General features: G+C 46.1%; 1 protein-coding gene across 1 annotated transcript in view; it reads left to right on the top strand.

Annotated features, from left to right (window-relative positions):
- Nucleotides 1–17639, top strand: part of AK5 (adenylate kinase 5) — a 206730-nt gene that overhangs the window by 125308 nt on the left and 63783 nt on the right. The window contains exon 8 of the mRNA XM_027874060.1: nucleotides 11316–11386. Within this exon, the coding sequence (XP_027729861.1) occupies nucleotides 11316–11386 (71 nt within the window). The remainder of the gene's footprint in view (nucleotides 1–11315; nucleotides 11387–17639) is intronic.

Here is a 17639-nt window from a genome sequence, read left to right as displayed (position 1 = left end):
GTAGATTTTTCAATCAAAACTAATCCAGTCAATGGACTTGTATGCCTACCAAAAGGAGTAAATGACAGGCTCGTGACAATGTGATAGCCACTTGCAGGAAAATGCCATGCCACCATCATCAGTGCCTATGCGCCCACCATGATCAACCCTGATAAGGTCTAAGAAAAATTTTATGAAGACCTGGAGACCCTTATCGTTAATGTGCCAAAACCAACAGTGTCTTCTGTTTACCTAAACACAATAAAACTTCATGGATGCACCCTTGAAGCAAAGATTGATATTACATAGGGTAAGAAGAAGAGACAGACAAGATGTGAGAGTGACCAAGGCAATGCAGAGTGTTGGATTGATCACAGACTTATCCTCTCCAAGCTACATATTTGCAGTCAACAAAAGTCACAGCCCCAAGGCAAAATGACTCCCAGAAGAATTAATGTCAACAGATTAGAGCTCTTCTCTGAACTGGAACAGTTTGCTGCTAACTTGGAGGGCAAGTTGAACCAATACACAGCTGGCAACAGTGGAGCAGAAAAGGAGTGGGCAGCCTTTGGAGATTTGGTGTACAGCACTGCATTTGCTAATCTGGGTCAGAGCACTCACAAACACAAGACTGAGCTGATGAAAATGATGGGGAAATTCAGAAGCTGCTAAATGAAAAACGAGAACTCCACAGGGTTTACCAACAGGATAGTTCATTCATCTCTAAGAAGGCAGCATTTAATTCCATCAAAAGTAAAGTACAAGCAAAGCTGAGTGAGATGCAGAATTCTTGGCTCAGTAAGAAGGCAAATGAAACTCAGTTTTATGCTGATGGTAACAATCCAAATCATTTTTACAATGCCTTGAAGGCTATTTATGGGCCAAAGACCTATGGTACATCTCATCTACTCAGTGCTGATGGGACCACAGTGATTAGTGATAAGGATATGATGCTAGAGAGATGGGCTGAACACTCCCATAGTATTCTCAACAGACCCTCAACAATCAATGCTGAGGCCATTAACCATTTACCTCAGGTTGAAGTCAATCCCTCCCTAGTTGAATTTCCAACTGAAGGAGAGGTTTTGAATGCCATTAGTCTCCTTTCGTGTGGCAAAGCACCTGGTGCTGATTCTATTCCAGGTGAGATGTACAAGGTTGGGGGAGGGGTCCCTATTGCTCATACAAAAGCTAATTGAAATTTTCCAGCAAGAGGAGCTTACCCCCAGGAGTTCAAGGATGCCTCCACTGTCCATCTGTAAAAAGTTAAAGGAAATGTGACAGTCACAGAAGGGCTCTCTCTCTCTCTCTCTCTCTCTCAGTCATTGATGGCAAGATTCTTGCCAGAGTCCTCCTTAATAAGATGTTCCTTCACCTGGAAGATGGTCATCTACCCAAGAGCCAGTGTGGCTTCAAAAAGGGCCAAGGAACAGTCAATATGACATTTACTGCCCAAAAACTCCAGTAGAAATGCCAGGAGCAGAACAGAGGTCTGTACACAGCACTTATAGTTCTGACCAAGGCCTTTGATACTGTCAGTCATGAGGGCTTATAGAAAATTATGTCAAAATTTGGTTGCCTAGAGAAGTTCATCAGTATTGTATGTCAGTTTCACAATGGCATGCTTGCCTGAGTTTTGGATAATGGACAGTGCTTTCACAGTCACCAGTGGAGTGAAACAAGGCTATGTACTTGCTCCCATGCTTTTTAGCATGATGTTTTCAGCCCTGTTGTCAGACACCTTCAGTGAGGACAAACATGGCATCAAGGTTAGCTACTGATGGTAAATTCTTCAACTTGAAAAGGCTACAAGCCAAGACTAAAGTGGAGGGAGTATTAGTGCATGGATTTTTGTTCACAGATGATTGTACACTCAATGCAGCCTCTGAAGCTGAGATGCAACAAAGTTTGGATCAATTATCTGCTGTTTGTGCTAATTTTGGCCTAACAATTAACACCAAGAAAACACAGGTGCTCCACCAGCCACCACCACACTATCCATATGTGGAACCATAGGTTACAGCAAATGGACAAGTTTTGAATGCTGTGGATAAGTTCACTTACCTTGGTAATGTCCTTTCTAGGGATGTACACATTGATAATGAAGTTGACACAAACATAGCCAGAGCTAGCTCAGTGTTTGGGAGGCTTAGAAGGAAAGTATGGAAGAGAAGAAGTATTAGACTGACTACCAAGCTGAAGGTCTACAGAGCAATTGTGCTGACCTCTTTGTGGTATGCCTGTGAAACCTGGACAGTCTACCAGCACCATGCCAGGAAACTGAATTGATTCCATTTGAATTGTATTAGGAAGATTCTGAAGCTCACCTGGCAGGATTAGGTACTAGACACTGAAGTCCTTTCTTGCACTAAACTGCCAAGCATTCAAACTCTACTGCAGAGAGTGCAACTGTGATGGGCTGGCCAGGTTGTTTGAATGCAAAATGTACACTTGCCAAAAAAGACTATTTTATGGAGAACTCACACAGGGCAAGTACTCACATAATGGTCAGAAGAAGGAATACAAGGACACCCTCAAGGTATCTCTTAGGAACTTTGGAATTCATTGCATAACATGGGAGACACTGGCACAGGACTGCCCAGCCTGGCATGCCCACATCAGGAAAGGGGCTATGCTCTATAAGCAAAGCAGAACTGCGACAGCTCAGAGGAAATGTGAGATGCCCAAATCTAGAGAATCCTCCCAAAGGTTCACGTGGACTGTTTGTGCCCGACCTGGAGTAGCACACTCTGAGCTCATAGGGGTCTGATCAGCCACAGTCGGGCGCACTGTAACCTGACTGTAGCACAGTGATGTCATTTTGGTCTTCTTCAGAAATGAAGGACAACAACCAACCAAGCAGCTTCTCCCACCTCTTACCTCCATGACCTTGGGCAAGCAAATCCCTTCCCTGGGCCTGTTTCCCTTTATGTAGAACAAGGAGATTGGACTAGCTGACCTCTGGTTCCAGGATGCTACAATTTTTTTTTCATCTTATATTAGATGCCTACAGGAAAGAAAGTGCATCACCAAGCTAGGTCGGCATGCTTTTCATCATTTCCCTTGTTGTATTGGCCAAGGCCAAGTAAGTTGTTTTCACATCTGACTTAGAAGTACCTGTAGCCTCTATATCTAGATAGAAATAGTGGTACCTCTAACCTCTATATCACCTGTAATCAGCGGGCATTCCTCCCCCATGTAAAAACAAGCCCTCCATACCTGCCTAGGCTGTGTGGTCTTTGGAGTCAAAGGTTCTGTTCTGGGCACGTTGGATTTAATATGCTGAAGGGGAATCCAGGAGGAGAGAGCCAGAAGGCAATTTGTCAGTGAAAGGGAGGAGATAGACAAGATGATCACTGGAAGCAAAGCAAGGTCAAGGGAAGGTATTCTATAAAAACTGGCTAAACTGAAGCAGGGTTGTAGGCTGCTGGGAAGAGTCTAGTAGGTAAGAAAAGGAAAGAGACAGAAAGATGGAGGGAGGAAGAGGGAGAGGGGGAAAGGGGGAGGAGGAGGAAGAGAGAGAGAGGCAGAGAGACAGAGCCAGAGAGAAAGAGAGAGAGAGACAGAGGGAGAACAAGGATAGGAGACGGGATTGAGGAATCAGATAAATACAAAGTGTTGACATAGGCATTAAGAAAGGCTGCCTCCTTCTCAGAGAAGAGCCTAGATCTAGAAGTGGACAGGACTTCAGAGATCTTCTAGTACAACCCCTAGGGAAACTGAGGCAGGCAGCCCAGGTTCACACAGCTCATAAGGGTCTGAGACTGAATTTGAACCCAAATCCTCTTGACTCCATTTCCATCATTCTATCCACTGTGCCAATGTGTGTGTATAAAGAGGTTTCAAAGTATGAATGAGACAGGGAGCCGAGTTCGAATGGCACTGGGGAAGGCTGGCAAAAGACTCCTGGAAGGCTCCCCTTCCCCTCTCCCTGGCTACCTTGACAAAAGTCAGTGATTGGGGGCAGTAGATAGAGCTCCAGCCCTGGGGTCAGGAAGACCTGAGTTCAAATCTGACCTCAGATACTTGACACTTACTAGCTGTGCGACCCTGGGCAAGTCACTTAACCCTGATTGCCTCACCAAAAATAAAAAAAGAGGCAGTGATGCTCTAGCCAGGATGGGGGAGAAGGTGCCTTGCTGCCCCTGACATTGCCTCCAGTGTGTCCTGGATGACAAGAGTTGTCCAGAGTCTGTCTCCTCAGTCAGAATGTGAGTTCCCTTAGGGCAAAAGCTTAGCAGGCACTTGGCACCTAGAAAGAGGTTATGAAATCCTTGTGGACTTCCCTCTTGACTTTCTTCTTCCCACTCACTTCCACCGGGAAAGGATAGGTCCAGGTCAGGTCGGGTGTGCCAAAGGTCCCCTTGACCACACCTCTTGCTATCATCTTCTGGCCCAGAGCTTCTAAATCCAAAACATATATGGATCAGGCACCCCCACCCAACAAAGCCAACAAGCATTTATTAAATTACAAGCCGTTAGTAATTAAGCATCTACTGTGTCCCAGACACAGCGAGGAGTGCTGGCAATACAAATACGAGCAACAAGTAAGCTGACCTCTGGCTTCACGAAGCTTCCACTCTAACTGGAACGTTCCATGGGCCGAAGGGAACTGATGGGAGGGAAGGAGGCACCTGCTGATGAGCTCCAAGCGTCCGAAGGGGAGATGGGAGGAGGGGCTTCTCAGTGGCTCGCAGGCTGAAGATCCGTGGGCCTCTGGTTGGCTGGTGGGCTACGGGAGATCAACTGAGACCCGCGTCCCCCGGCCACAGGAGCGCCAGACAGGAGCCTCGTCAAACAGCCGGGGTGCCTCGAGTGTGACTAGCTCACTAATTGGCCTCGGAACACAGCCAACAGCACATACTGCAGCGCTAATGACAGAAATGAAATTGCTGTTACCTTTAATGATTCTGTCACTTAATAAGCTCTGGGGAGGAACGGAGGGCGGACGGAGCCGCCTGCTGGCTGAGAACCCAGGTTCTATTCCTGGACCTGACACGGAATCATTTACACAAGCATGGAGCGAGGAGCTGGAATGAATGAACCCAATGAAACCAGTATGGCGCAGTGGGAAGAACACCGGCCCAGGAGGTGGAGGCCCCCCCCCACCTGTGTTAAGCGGGGCTGTTACCTCATCTATAAAATGAGGAGGGTCCAAGGCCACCAACTCTCAATCTATCGTCTTCTCCTAGGAGAAGGAACCCGCAGGCCAAGGCTTACAGATTCGAGGTGGCCGGGACCCAGAGCGCATCTTGGCGCATCTTGTCGCATCTCGTTCGCTGCCTCATTTTACTCAACAAGTGATGCTCCGCCCTCGGCTTTCAGACCTCCCAGGGGAGACGCCCAGCCCCTCTTGAGGAAGTACGCTCCACACCTGGACAGCTCCAGCTGTGGGGAGCCCTGTTCCCCGTACCAAAATCTGGAGTCCTGCCCTCTGGGGCGGGGCAGACCAGGCCCAGACCTTCTGTCACGTTACAGCCCTAAGGCAATTATCTTCATCGCCCTGAGGCCAAACATCCCCAGTTCTTCCAAAGGATCCTGACAGGACAGCAGGCCAGGCCTTCAGGCCCGGAGTCCAGGAGACCTTAGTTCAAATTCAGCCTCAGATTTTCCGGGTCATGTGAGCCCGACTTCACGGCTTCTGTTTCTTCTGTGCAAAGGGAATAAAAGCCCTTAGCTACCATGTCGTTGTGAAGATCAAACAAGTTAATGGACTGAAAGTGCTTTGCAGCCCTTAAGGTGTTCTATAAAGGCCAGCTCTAACTACTCTTTAATCTGTTAATGATTAATGACCAGTTGATTACTGATCATCAGTCACAATATTCTTTTTGATGTGCTATAAAGCAGAGGGTCCAAACTGATTTGGCCCACCATTCCCTTTTTAAAAAAATTTACTTAGGGCTCCCCTAATCTACTTTCCTTCACCCTTTAATTTTTTTTTTAAATTTGCATCATTTTAAAAAATATATTTTTAAAAAGATACATCTTTAATAATTTATTGTAAGTGTATGGTTTTTTCCTGCATTGAAAATTTGATGATGCAATATTGCCTCATGTAACCACACAGTATTGTACCTTAAACAAGTCATTGCACAAACACATTCTTGCAGATGCATGCTGGACTTTCCAACAATGTGAGATGTGCTCACCACCTACCAACACTTGCTTGTTAAGCCCTATCTGTGCCTTGACCATTGATTGGTTATAACTTGCATTTTGTGTGTTTATTTGGAAAATAATGTAATCACTCTGACTTTAATAGAGTTAAACACAACAGATGAAACATGTATGAACATTTTTCAAGTTTTTCTTATCTTTTCTTCTTTCCTTATGCTTCCACCACCCCCTTATTTTGATTCAATGCCCCTCAATTGTACCCAAGGCTACTACATCCCTCCTCGTTCCAGCACCCCACATCCAGGGGGTGGTATTGACCACTTTAGGAATGTCTGTGCTAAAGTCATCTTCGACTCAGGCCTTTTCTGTCCTAGCCCATATGGTCCAGAGACCCCAACTGACCTTTCTACAAGATTTCAGGTCAGACAGACACATGAAAAAACTCTAGGCTGCACTTTAGTTTAAAATAGGATCAGGCCATATCTGCGGTGGTTTGGGTGAGTCAGCGGTCCAACTGTGAATGCCCCTGGCAATTTTCACATAAGTCTCATTGCATGGACCCATCAAAAATGCAGAAGTTTTGTTAGTGCCAAATCTCCCCCTGGGTTAAGGAGAAGGGATTAGGAAGGGAAAGGACAATGGTAAATGGGAAGAGAAGGTGGGCAAGCAGGAGGGAATGCCTACTGGAGAGCTGTGTGGTCCTCATTAATCAGGATAGGGAACACTTGAGGAAAGCCTTCCACACAGTGGGTGGACTCCTTGTACCAAGGTTCTGAGAGATGGGACAACAGTCACACAGGACAAGTGGCAATCAGCATCTGGGGAGGGACTGTCCGAACTGAGGAGATCCCAAGGACCTTGGATTATTGGATTGAGTTCCTTGTCACTGGACCTCCCCTCACACAGCTATGCCCTCCTAAATGGTCTCCCTGCTTATCTGTCCCCCATCTATCTGCTGCCAAAACAAAGTTCCACAGGCCAGTCTGACACAAGCCAACATCAATCTAGGTTTCCTGTGCCTTTCTTAGGTGTTATTGCCTGGGGCAGAAAGAGCTGAGTTCAAATCTGACTTCAGGCCTTTACTAACTCTATGACCCTGGGAAATACAGTTTCTGTTGGATTCACTTTCTCATCTGTAAAATGGGAATACTAATAGCACCCACCTCCCAGGGCTGTTGTGAGGATCAAAGGTGATAATATTGTTAAAGTGCTTCCAGCACACAGTGCCAGGCACGTAGTAAGCACTATATAAATGTTAGCCATTATTGTTATTAGTACTACTAGTAGGGCTACTACAATTACTACTATTACCACTACTGCTACTACTACCACTACTACTACTACTACTACTCCTACTACTGCAAATGCAACCCTGGACAAGTCACTTCACTTCTGTGTTCCTCAGTTTCCCCATCTGTAAAATGATGATAACAATAGCATCCACCTCTCAGGGCTGTTGTGAGGATCAAATGAGATAATAATTGTAAAGCAGTAGCACACAGTGCCTGGCACACAGTAGGTGCTTAATAATTGTTTCTTGACTATTGACTGCTCAAAGACCATTAGCAGGTCCCTGTTACATCTAGAATCAAGTATAAATATGCACCCAGGCTTTTGAGGACCCTCACAATCTAATATCATTTCATATTCCTCTCTGTCGTGTTCTCTGCATTCCAGACAGATGAGATTACTAGCTGTTGCCTGTACTCAACATGGCATTTCCCATTGCCATACATTCATACAGCCAGCCACCAGGCACTCCCTCCTCATCTCTGATTCTCAGAATCTTTAATTTAGCTTCCTTCAGGGCTGAGCTCAGGTGCTGCATCCTCCATGAAACTTTCCTTGACCCTTCTCCCCCAACCCCCCCCTAAAAAAACCTGTTAGTGCAAGCATGCCATGGCCTAATGGAGACAGCTGGCTTCTGAGCAGGAATGTGCTGTAAATGTTTAACAACCAGCTCTCTCTCTGCACACACACCCCCAAAAAGCCCCACAACACACTTTTTAGCTTAATTTACCAAATTCACCTGTTCTCCACAACTTTCTCAAGTCTAGACAATTAACATAAGTCAAGCCCTGAATTGTAGGGTTGACAACATGGAGATTCAGGAGACCTAGAGGGAAGCCTGCCTCAGAGTCAGGAAGACTCCAACCCCAGTACTTCCCCGACACACTGGCACATCTTGTGACCCTAGGCAGCTCCCATGACTGTAAATTGCAGAGAAGGGGCCAAGCTGCCTCATGGAGGGAGCTCCCAAGTCCAGCCCCCTCCTCATCTCTGCATGCAGGAATTGGCTCATCAGGGGCACAGGACTCACATGCTCATCTTGTTTTCCCCAGTGCCTAGCTGGTGCCTTGCAAAGTAGTCAGTACTTTAAATCAGGCCTGCAGAAAATGTAGGAAAGACAAGGAGGATTCTTGCACAGAGTGCGGGAATTCTCAAGGCAGCCTCCCAGAGAAGGTCCGTTGGAGGAGAACCAGGAACTTCACCTTCTTCCCATCAAATCGTCTGTCAATGCTACTTATTTTCCAGTGATCGCAAGTCTCAGACCTGCCCTGGCTCAGTTCTTAACAAGGTCCCTGGCCTGGCCTGGCCTGGCCTGGGCAGCCCCCATTTCTAATTCTCTCTTCTTGACTAACTAGGTGAGCTATTGCTCTCTGCAGGCTAGGCTTATTAACGATGATTAATCAGTTGTACCACAGAGGTCTCATTATGAAAATTACAGTTTCAATTTGGTCCTGGAGGATTGTCACAAGCAGGTTAATGTAGCCTGAAACCCTGGGTAAATAACTAAGAATCTTTATTCTGGGACAAAAATGATCCAGTGGGGGAAGGGAGATGCTTCAGCTCTCAGGACCCAAGATCCCTTGGGGGCCAAGGGTGGGGGTGCCTGGAGGAGACAGAGACTCTGGGAAAGTAGGAGGCCCCTCAGTGCTGGAGGGGGGAGCAGGCAGGGCTGAGGCGGGGAGAGGCCCACAGAGGTGGAGACTGGGTTAATCATCCTTGCTAAATAGGAGTTCAGCGCAGTTGTTTCTGCCTGGGAGGGCTGATAGCAAGGTCACTCTAGAACAAAGAACTAGCCATTCCACTCTGGTTATGGCTCTATCAGTATTAACACATTCATTCAGCCCAGGTTCAACCCATAGCTTGGAGATCAAGGTACCCTTCACCCTGGGAATAAGCAAATTTGACTCTCCCAGGTCATGAGCAGCTCATTCCAAGGGGCCAGAATGAGAAATTTGGGCTAAATGTGAACTCTCCCTGACACAAAAACTGAGAAAATTAGCCTCATTAAGAAAACACCAAAAGAAGTCAACCTCTAGACAGTGTGGTGGGCAGAGTCCAGAACTACAATGTTTAATTTGTGACATTTATTAAGCACCAACTGTGTGCAGAGCACCGTACTAAGGAAGGGAAAGAGCCAAGCATTTTTTAATGTCAGGCACTGGACTGGGCCCTTTCCAGATCTGCTAGATCTCGCTAGATCTACGAGGCATCTGGGATGATGCAAAGGTAGATATGATGCAGTCCTTGCCCTCATGGGAATCATGATCAAATGGAGGGAGAAGAGACAGGCAGAGATAGCTGTTATAGAGGATATTACACATGAAGTACCTTAGAAAATCATAAAGCAAAGGCGCATATGACGTCATGCGCAAAGAATCACACAGTTAGAACTTGGAGGGACCTTTGAGATCTGGTCCAACCCTCTCATTTTACAGGTGAAGGAAGTGAGATGACTTGCCCAAGACCATGTAGCTTGATTAGTGGCAGAATCAGCATTTGACCCCAGGTCCTCTGACCCCAAATCTCCCACTGTTTCCATTGCACCCTCCCTCCATGCCTGGCAGTCACTCTGACCTTCTGGGGAGATGAGGGAAGGTCCAGGGGAGGAGGTGACCTTTCAACTGGACTTTGAAAAATAGGTAGGATTTCAAGAGAGAAAGAGAAAGAGAGTACACCAAAGAGAGGGAAGGTCACTTGCCAGCCATTCCCAAACTCTGGGTATTGTCTTCCCAATCAGACTGTAAGCTCCATGGGGGCAGGGCCCATCGTTCTTTTTCACCTATCCCTAGGGCCTGGACATAATCAGTGCTTAATAAATGCTTCTTGACTGACTGACTGAACTCCAGCCATTGTCTTCATCTATCTCCTACAGAAACTTTTCTCTGACCATGGAATACCCCCCAGAGACTGAGAGCTGAGTGCAAGGCTCCAGATCATTTCCCAGGCTTTGCCACTGGGACATGAGCTTCTTGGGGAAGGGACTGTCTTTTTGTCTCTGTAGCCCCAGTACTTAGCATGGCCCCTGGCACATAGCAGGTGCCTACTAAATACTTCATCCTTTAGTCACTCATGCCTAAGTATAAGGAACAGCCAACATATATGTTCAGTGGGCAGAGAGGTCTGGTTTGGCCAGAGTATAAGGGGGCGGAGAGGGCCAATAGGAGAGCCCTACAAAGGTAGTATGGAGCCCCATCGTTTAGGGGCTCCAAGGCTAGGCAAGGGCCATCCACCTCATCAGGTCTGGACCCTAACACCATAAAATAAGCTTCATCTCCTGCAGGGAGCTCTGGGCCTTGCCCCATGCCCTATAGCTAAGCCCTCCCAAACACCACCACCCTCCCCTATTATCAGTAAGCTCATGGAGGGCAGGGATTGTCTTGCTTTTGTATCTGTATTCCTGGTGCTTAGCAGAGTACTTGGCACACAGGAAGTGGTTAATATTGGCTTTTCCATTCATCCATTCATTCAGCTGCAAGGCTGCCTGTTGCATTTTCAGCGTGGGTTCCTAAGCTGGCTGAGCTGTTACGTGACTCCATGGGGTCTCCTCCCCCTTCCCATTTCACTGCTGTTGGAGGCATTCCCATCCTCCCCAGAGAAGCGGTAGCGACCCAGCCTGACCAGCCAACATCAAACAGAAATGTAGAAATGGTTTCTCCACTTGTGCCAGTTGTAGAATTACCCTCAGACCAAGCTGGGTCTATTGAGGGGGGATAGGGGAGGGGGATCTCCCCTCATGGAATTCTCTCTCCAAATACTCATCTATCAGTTCACATAGACAGTTTCTGCAGCTTTTCCTCAATCAACCAGACTTAATAGAAACACAGACAGAAAGTGATCTCAAACGTCACCTTGAGAATCTGGACAGAGGTAGACACGGTCACAGATGGTTCCTGAAGCTGCACTAACCTCTCTCTTCCTTTCCTGACTAGGGCCGAGCGAATTCGACCTCTGTGTGGATGCCGGAGATGGGATCGATGCAGGGTCTGACTTGGAGGACCAGGTAAGAGCAGCTTTCCAAGGTCACCCTTTGCCTCACACTGTTGGGATGTTAGCCCTAAGAAAGATACAAGGAGTTCTTAGCCTTCCTTGTGTCCCAGACTCTGGGGAATGTCTAACAACAACCATGGGGAGGGGGACTCAGGAAATGAACACAGGACCTACTCTCAAGTTTAAGTTGCTTTGTGAACATTCTCCATCACTTTCTCAAGTCTAGACAATCAGCAAAACAATGAATCAAGCCCTGACTTGTTGAGTTTGCTGACTTATGAGGTACAAATGTTCACACTGAAAAATTCACAATTGTCTCTCCTGAGAGAGCAGTTAAGAGCTGGCTCCAGCACCCTGCCTGCCTTGAGCCTCGGGCTTTCAGTGAAGCCGATGGGCCCCTCTCAGAATAATGCTTTTAAGGGCATAAAATAAAATGCAAAGGATTACAAAAGACATCAATTATACTGAAATAAGAATGAAATTTTCCCCATTCAAGTTCACAAGCCCCCTGAAACCTAACCATACACCTAAGAATCCCTGATCTAATGAGGCAGGCTAATAACAACATTTTCTGTAGCTCTTTCCAGCCAGCCATCACTTTGTAATCATTTGTGATTTGTTTACAGCTATAGCCAGAAATTATTCACACACCCTTAATAACCGGTTTGGCCCATAATTGAGAAAGATGCACAGGTTTAAGATATGGGAAACAAAATTGAATTTTCTCAGATAACAGTTCTCCCAAGTCTCAATCTCTTGTCATGACCCGTCAACCAACAATTATTTATTGGGCCCTTACAGAAGTGGCGAAGGAGAGAAGCATTAGCCAAAGAAGATCTGTGCGTTTTGTGTTAGGATAAAGCAAGTGAGGCCTCTGAGAGCAGCCCCTAACTAGGAACTTGGGGAGCCGAGATAAACGGCAGAGTGATTAGCACAGAGCAGCCTCTTTGTTGGGAAAGGGGTCTCCACCACATGGTGGTAGTATGGGGAGGGGAAGGAAGAGAGGTGAGATGGAGACCCCAGGATGCCAGAAGAAAACTGGGGAGCTGGGAGGGACCCAGTGGAGTGGAGGGGAGGGGAGGGGATTTACCCAGTGAGGAGAAGGTTTCCTCCCTGTCCGCCATCTGGTAGCTTCCTATTTCCACTTGTTCTTGCTAACAAGGTGCTAAGCCCTAAAGGTTCCATGATAATGAAAGGACACCAAGAGCTACTGTGCCCTCTAAACTCAGCCCCTGGAGCAGAGCTCCCTCAACCTACTCTAGTCATGACTCTGAAGCAGCTGAGAACAATAGTGTCTGGGTGTGAGGCTTGGAGCCCTGAGTTCAAATCCTGCCTCAGACACTTGCTTAGCTGGATGAACTGGGCAAGTCCCTTAGCTGTAGTTGCCACATTTATCAAATATATAACCCTAATTCCATGACCTCACAGGGTTGTTGTGAGGATTTAATTGGATAATATTTGTAGAGGACTTTGAAAAAATGTGAAGTGCTATGTAAGTGTCAGATATTTTTATTCTCTGGGCCATTTTCCCTTCAACTAAAGCTCTCTTCCTGTTAGCCCTTTCCCTCTAAACTCAATCCCAATTTATCCTGTCTATACCCGTTTGTTTGACCTTCTTGAGGGCAGGGGCTGTCTTTTACCTTTCTTTGTAACCCTGGGGCTTAGCACAGTGCCTGGCACACGGTAGGTGCTTAATCAGTGTTTGTTGACTTACTGACTTTTGCTTCCAGTAAAGTAAAATATCAAATGAATAATCTGTTTTCCCTGATGCTGCCCAAGTCAGAAGCTTTCTACATTTTCATCAGGACTTCTTAGCACTGGCTATAAGCCAAATAAACATTTTTCTTACTCTTTTTTCCAGTCTCATGCAAGGTTTGGTTACTTCAAGTGGTGCCCAAAAGTTATGACTGGTTAAACTAACATTACTTCATCCATTTCAAAGGCAGAGGATGGGGGAATGGGAGAAGTGCTGGAAATAGGAAATCACCAACTTCAGAGCAGAGTGAAGTCACCGCTGACTGTCAGATGGAGGAGAGGGCTGCCTGTGTGCTGGGATTCGGAGAGTGTACAAAGTTCCCAAAGTACCTTCCCACCTCAGCCTTCCCCAGTCCCTGAAATGCCCATGAAATAAAATACATGGGATTGCAAAGGAAATGAATCGTGCTGAAATGTTATTTAAAAAAAACCTTTTCAGTTCACAGATTCCAGGTTAGGAAGCCTTGCTGTAGGGCACACCTTCACAATCCAGGAACAAAAATAGATAAATGGGATACCCCCATCATCCTTTGAGTGAGTGAGAAAGAGACAGAGAGACCGACAGACAGACTGACACACAGCACCAAAAAGTTCCCCATGATGTAAAAATGTCTCTTCTCCAGCAGAGCAAGGACCTACTAGAGCGGTGCCTCTCTTTCTATGTAAGATAAAGCTAAATACAAAATATGAATTGTGACACATTCTACCTGGCATCATTTGCTGCTGCCTCATAATTAATGATGATGAAAATGGCTTTTCATGTAGCATCTTACGGTGGAGGTTTTTTAACTCAGTGCTCAGAATATAGCTACCATTCAGTCTCTACCTTATATTTCTGTCTTGTAACTAAGAAACCCGGTGCAGACAAAGCATCCAGGCTCTGCCCAGAGATTCTAACTCCATTTCTTAGCTAGGATGATAGAAATGCTAATTGGATAAGTCAAAGGTGGGCAGGGAGCGCCGGGACAAGAGACAGGCAGCCTTCCTTCAGCCCAGGAGCCACAGGGGACTCTGGGGAGATTTCAGCAGGCTCATGGCAGGGGTGGGGAAAATATTACATCTTTGTATTCACTGCCCTTTAACTGAAATTTAGCATTGCCTTCAATCAGGGATGTGGGCAACCAACCATAATAGTATTTGCAATGCTCACGTAATTTTGTTGCCAAGAGAAGGCACAGGTATTTTCATGGTACATTCAAGTTGTTGCAGAAGGTTGAAATATCAATTGTGCTCATCGCTGCTTTGAAATTACTATAGTTACAGGACCTGCTGCTAGATCACACATGAGCACAGTTTTCATATCTAGAGGATGGATTTCAGTACTACTGGTTTCCTTTGTCATCCTGTGGATTTTATTTATGATTCTAAAAATGTGATTCTGGAAAGGGGTCCATAGGTTCCACCAGACTGCTGGAAAAGGGGTCCAGGACACAAAACAGGCTTAGAAACCCTTTTCCCCCAAATATTGAAGGATTCCACCCCTGACTGAGCTCCATCTCACCTGTCCAACCTGAGTTCTTACTAACTAGTCTTCTTCACCTAGTCTACATGCTGACCAAACTGGGGTACTCCTTCCTCTGTTCTCAACCTTCCACTCTATGTCTTGGCTCATGCAACATCCCATGCCAGTCTCTATTAATGTCTTTCCCTTCCATTATGATCCAGGCTTAGTTGCTGTTTCCTCCATGAAGCTTTCCCTGACTACTCCCAGATAAAAGTGCCTTCTCCCTCATCACACTCTTCTTAGCCCTCTGCCCTAACCAAGGTCTTCTTTGCATTGGCTTCACTTTTCCTTACATTGTATGCATTTTGGGGCCTGCCTTTTCCTTCATTAGACTGTAAGCTCTCTGAAAGCTAGACTGATGTCAGATCTGCCCATTCCTGCCTTCTAGCCCAGTGCCTTGAACCCAGATGAAATCAGTCAATCAACAAGCATTTATTAATTGCCTCCTATGTGCCAGGAACTAAACTGGGCTCTGGTGATAAAAGAACCAAATGAATCAGTCTCCCCTCAGGCAACTTGCACTCTAGAAGAGGAAATGACACCTTCCTGGAGTGGTGGGCTCACTGAATTAAGCAGAATTAAATTCAGGCTCCTTTTTCTCATCATAAGCCCACCTCCCCAACCCTATGCAAGCAAAACTCCCAGGTGCACAGACATTGCAGCCATCACTGTTCTCCTAAATTAGCTTTTGGGCAGCTACCACGCACTGTTGACTCACACAGAATGTGAAGTTCATTAAACCCCCGAATCTTCAGGCACAAGCCTTGCTGTCTATTTGGGAGTGTTTTTCAAAAAGTTCTATTGATGTGTTTTGTTTTTACATTGTATTTACTAATCACCCCAACTCCAGGAGAGTTTTCTTTACCACAAAGCAAAACAATTAGGCAGAACTAACAATACAATGACCTCATCTGAAAGTGCGTGCAACATTCCACATCTGTAGCACCCCCACCTCTCTATTTCAATTGCTTTATTAATTAGCAGAAATCTATTTTGTCTCCCTACCACTTCCCACAACACTGGGAAAAAAAGAGAGAGAAAGGAAAAAACAAGAACAAAGTCCTTGCAACAAGTCCGTAGAGTCAAGTGAAACAGATCTCCTCATTGGTTGCAGACAGAAATGCGTGCATCTCATTCTACACTCTCACTCCATCAGCTCCCTGTATTGGACAGCATGCCTTCACCACTGGGCTGCAGAATGGTGGTCATCGTGTTGATCACAGTTTGTCGAGATTCCGAGTTGTTTGTTTGCACGGCATTGTTGTTGTATATTTTGTTCTCCTGGTTTTGCTCATTTTCATTCTTTATCAGGTTATAAAAGCCTTCAAAATTATTTGTTTTTGTAATATTTAAGTTATCATATAAATTGTTCTTCTGACTCTGCACACTCCACTCTCCATTGGTTCACAAAAGTCTTTCCATGTCTCTTTGAAATTCAATTCAATTCAACTAACACTTATTAAGCACCTACTATGTGCCAGGCACTGTGCTAAGCACACAAAAAGTGGCAAAAGACAATCCCTGCCCTCAAGTAGCTTACAATCTAATAGGGGAGACAACGAGCAAACAAATATATACAAACTGAGCTATATGCAAGATAAATAATTAACAGAGGGAAAGCATTGAAATGAAGAGGGGCTGGGAAAGACTTCCTGTAGAAGATGGGATTTTAGTTGGGACTTAGAGGAGGTTGGGTCAGTAGTCAGAACAGGGAGAGCATTCCAGGCATGGAGGATAGGCAGAGAGGATGCTGGGAGCCAAGAGATGGAGGGTCTTGTTCATGGAAGAACCAGGAAGCCAGCTTGTGCCTGGATTGAAGTATTTTTGGGAGGGACATGAAAGGAGACTGGAAAGGTAGGAGGGAGCTGGGTTGTGAAGGGCTTTGAATGTCGAACAGAGCATTTTGTATTTGCTCCTGGAGAAGACAGGGAGCCCCTGGAGTTTATTGGGCAGGGGAATGACATGGTCAGACCTATGCTTGAGGAAAATCACTTTAGTACCTGAATGGAGGATGAACTTGGATGAGGAAGAGACTGGAGGTCCCTCTAGAGGCTATTGAAATAGTCCAGGTGTGAGTTGATATGGGTCTGAACCTGGGGGTGACAATGTCAGAGGAGAGAATAGGATCTATTTGAAAGATGCTGCAAAGGGGAACTGGGTAGGATGAATCTGGAGGGTGAGAGAGAGTGAGAAATCCAGGGAGACTCCTAGGCTGGGAGCCTGAGGGACTGGGAGGATAGTGCTTCCCTCCACAGTAATAGGGAAGATAGGAAAGGCAGGGCTTGGGGAAAACAGTATGAGTTCTGTTTGCACATGTTGGGTTTAAGATGTCTACTGGACATCCAGTTTGAGATGTCTGAAAGACTGTTTGAGATGTGAGGCTGGAGATCAGAAGAGAGATTGGGGCAGGAAAGGTAGATTAGGGAACTGTCAGCATAGAGATGGTCAATAAATCCTATGAGATCACCAAGGCAGTAGGACAGAAGGAGAAGAGAAGGGGGTCCAGGACAGAGCCCCGGGGGATGTCTATTATTATAGGCCACGATCTGGAGGGGGAGCCAGCAAATGAGACAGAGAAGTGGTTAGAGAGGGAGGAGGAAAACCTAGAGAGAATAGTATCCCCAAAACCCAGGGGAGCAGGAGAGGGCTACCAGGGAGTACCCAGCTGGGTGTCTGATGTTCTGTGGAGTCCATGCCAGGCAGAGCTGGTGATGGAAAGTGGAGTTACCTGAGAAACCATTTCTCACAGCACAGTAGTGAACTCTATCCCATTCACACACCACAACTTAATCAGGCATTGCTTAGTTGACGACATCCCTTTATTTCTAGTTTTTTGCCACCACAAAAAGAGCTACTACAACTATGTTTTGTGCATATAGGATTTGTCTCATCTCTTTGCTCCTTTTGGCTATAGTCTTATCTATGCTGTGATAGGAGCAATATTATCTGCCAGAGCCCACGTCACCATAAAGATTGGACTGACTTTTCCTAAGGCCCCACCTCATGC

The sequence above is a fragment of the Vombatus ursinus genome, unplaced genomic scaffold, assembly GCF_900497805.2.
Source record: "Vombatus ursinus unplaced genomic scaffold, bare-nosed wombat genome assembly UNPS02014804.1, whole genome shotgun sequence".
Taxonomy (NCBI): Eukaryota; Metazoa; Chordata; class Mammalia; order Diprotodontia; family Vombatidae; genus Vombatus; species Vombatus ursinus.
This window is presented reverse-complemented; position numbering and strand designations above follow the sequence as displayed.